This window comes from Palaemon carinicauda, chromosome 1, assembly GCF_036898095.1.
Source record: "Palaemon carinicauda isolate YSFRI2023 chromosome 1, ASM3689809v2, whole genome shotgun sequence".
Lineage (NCBI taxonomy): Eukaryota > Metazoa > Arthropoda > Malacostraca > Decapoda > Palaemonidae > Palaemon > Palaemon carinicauda.
Window position 1 is genome coordinate 75,771,597 of NC_090725.1, and position 1,173 is coordinate 75,772,769.

Here is a 1,173-nt window from a genome sequence, read left to right on the forward strand (position 1 = left end):
ACCTTGCTTCAAATTCACCCCAGAAAGGATTATTTAACACACCTTGCTTCAAATTCACCCCAGAAAGGATTATTTAACACACCTTGCTTCAAATTCACCCCAGAAAGGATTATTTAACACACCTTGCTTCAAATTCACCCCAGAAAGGATTATTTAACACACCTTGCTTCAAATTCACCCCAGAAAGGATTATTTAACACACCTTGCTTCAAATTCACCCAGAAAGGATTATTTAACACACCTTGCTTCAAATTCACCCCAGAAAGGATTATTTAACACTTGCTTCAAATTCACCACAGAAAGGATTATTTAACGCATCTTGCTTCAAATTCACCTCAGAAAGGATTATTTAACACACCTTGCTTCAAATTCACCACAGAAAGGATTATTTAACACACCTTGCTTCAAATTCACCCCAGAAAGGATTATTTAACACACCTTGCTTCAAATTCACCCCAGAAAGGATTATTTAACACACCTTGCTTCAAATTCACCACAGAAAGGATTATTTAACACACCTTGCTTCAAATTCACCCCAGAAAGGATTATTTAACACACCTTGCTTCAAATTCACCCCAGAAAGGATTATTTAACACACCTTGCTTCAAATTCACCTCAGAAAGGATTATTTAACACACCTTGCTTCAAATTCACCCCAGAAAGGATTATTTAACACACCTTGCTTCAAATTCACCCCAGAAAGGATTATTTAACACACCTTGCTTCAAATTCACCACAGAAAGGATTATTTAACACACCTAGCTTCAAATTCACCCCAGAAAGGATTATTTAACACACCTTGCTTCAAATTCACCCCAGAAAGGATTATTTAACACACCTTGCTTCAAATTCACCACAGAAAGGATTATTTAACACACCTAGCTTCAAATTCACCCAGAAAGGATTATTTAACACACCTTGCTTCAAATTCACCCCAGAAAGGGTGGTCTATCTTCAAGTCCCTAGCGTCTCCAGCAGTCTCATGCCGCCCTTTTGCGAAGTGCAAATTGGCCAGTTAAACATGATACTTTTGTGCTACATTCTTCTTGTACGTTCCTTGTGCAGGAGGCTCATTAAGAGCCTCGGCAACCTTGCACAATCCGTAGGTGGGTTTTGATAAAGCGATATGGTACCGCGCTGGTGTAGGTGTTGCAGTAGATGCAGGGGGGTGCT

The 1,173-nt window shown here is 39.4% G+C and overlaps 1 protein-coding gene across 1 annotated transcript in view; it reads right to left on the reverse strand.

Annotated features, from left to right (window-relative positions):
* Window positions 1–1,173, reverse strand: part of LOC137646978 (uncharacterized) — a 21,800-nt gene that overhangs the window by 6,039 nt on the left and 14,588 nt on the right. Inside the window, exon 3 of the mRNA XM_068380094.1 lies at window positions 1,029–1,171. Coding sequence (XP_068236195.1) covers window positions 1,029–1,171 — 143 coding nt within the window. The remainder of the gene's footprint in view (window positions 1–1,028; window positions 1,172–1,173) is intronic.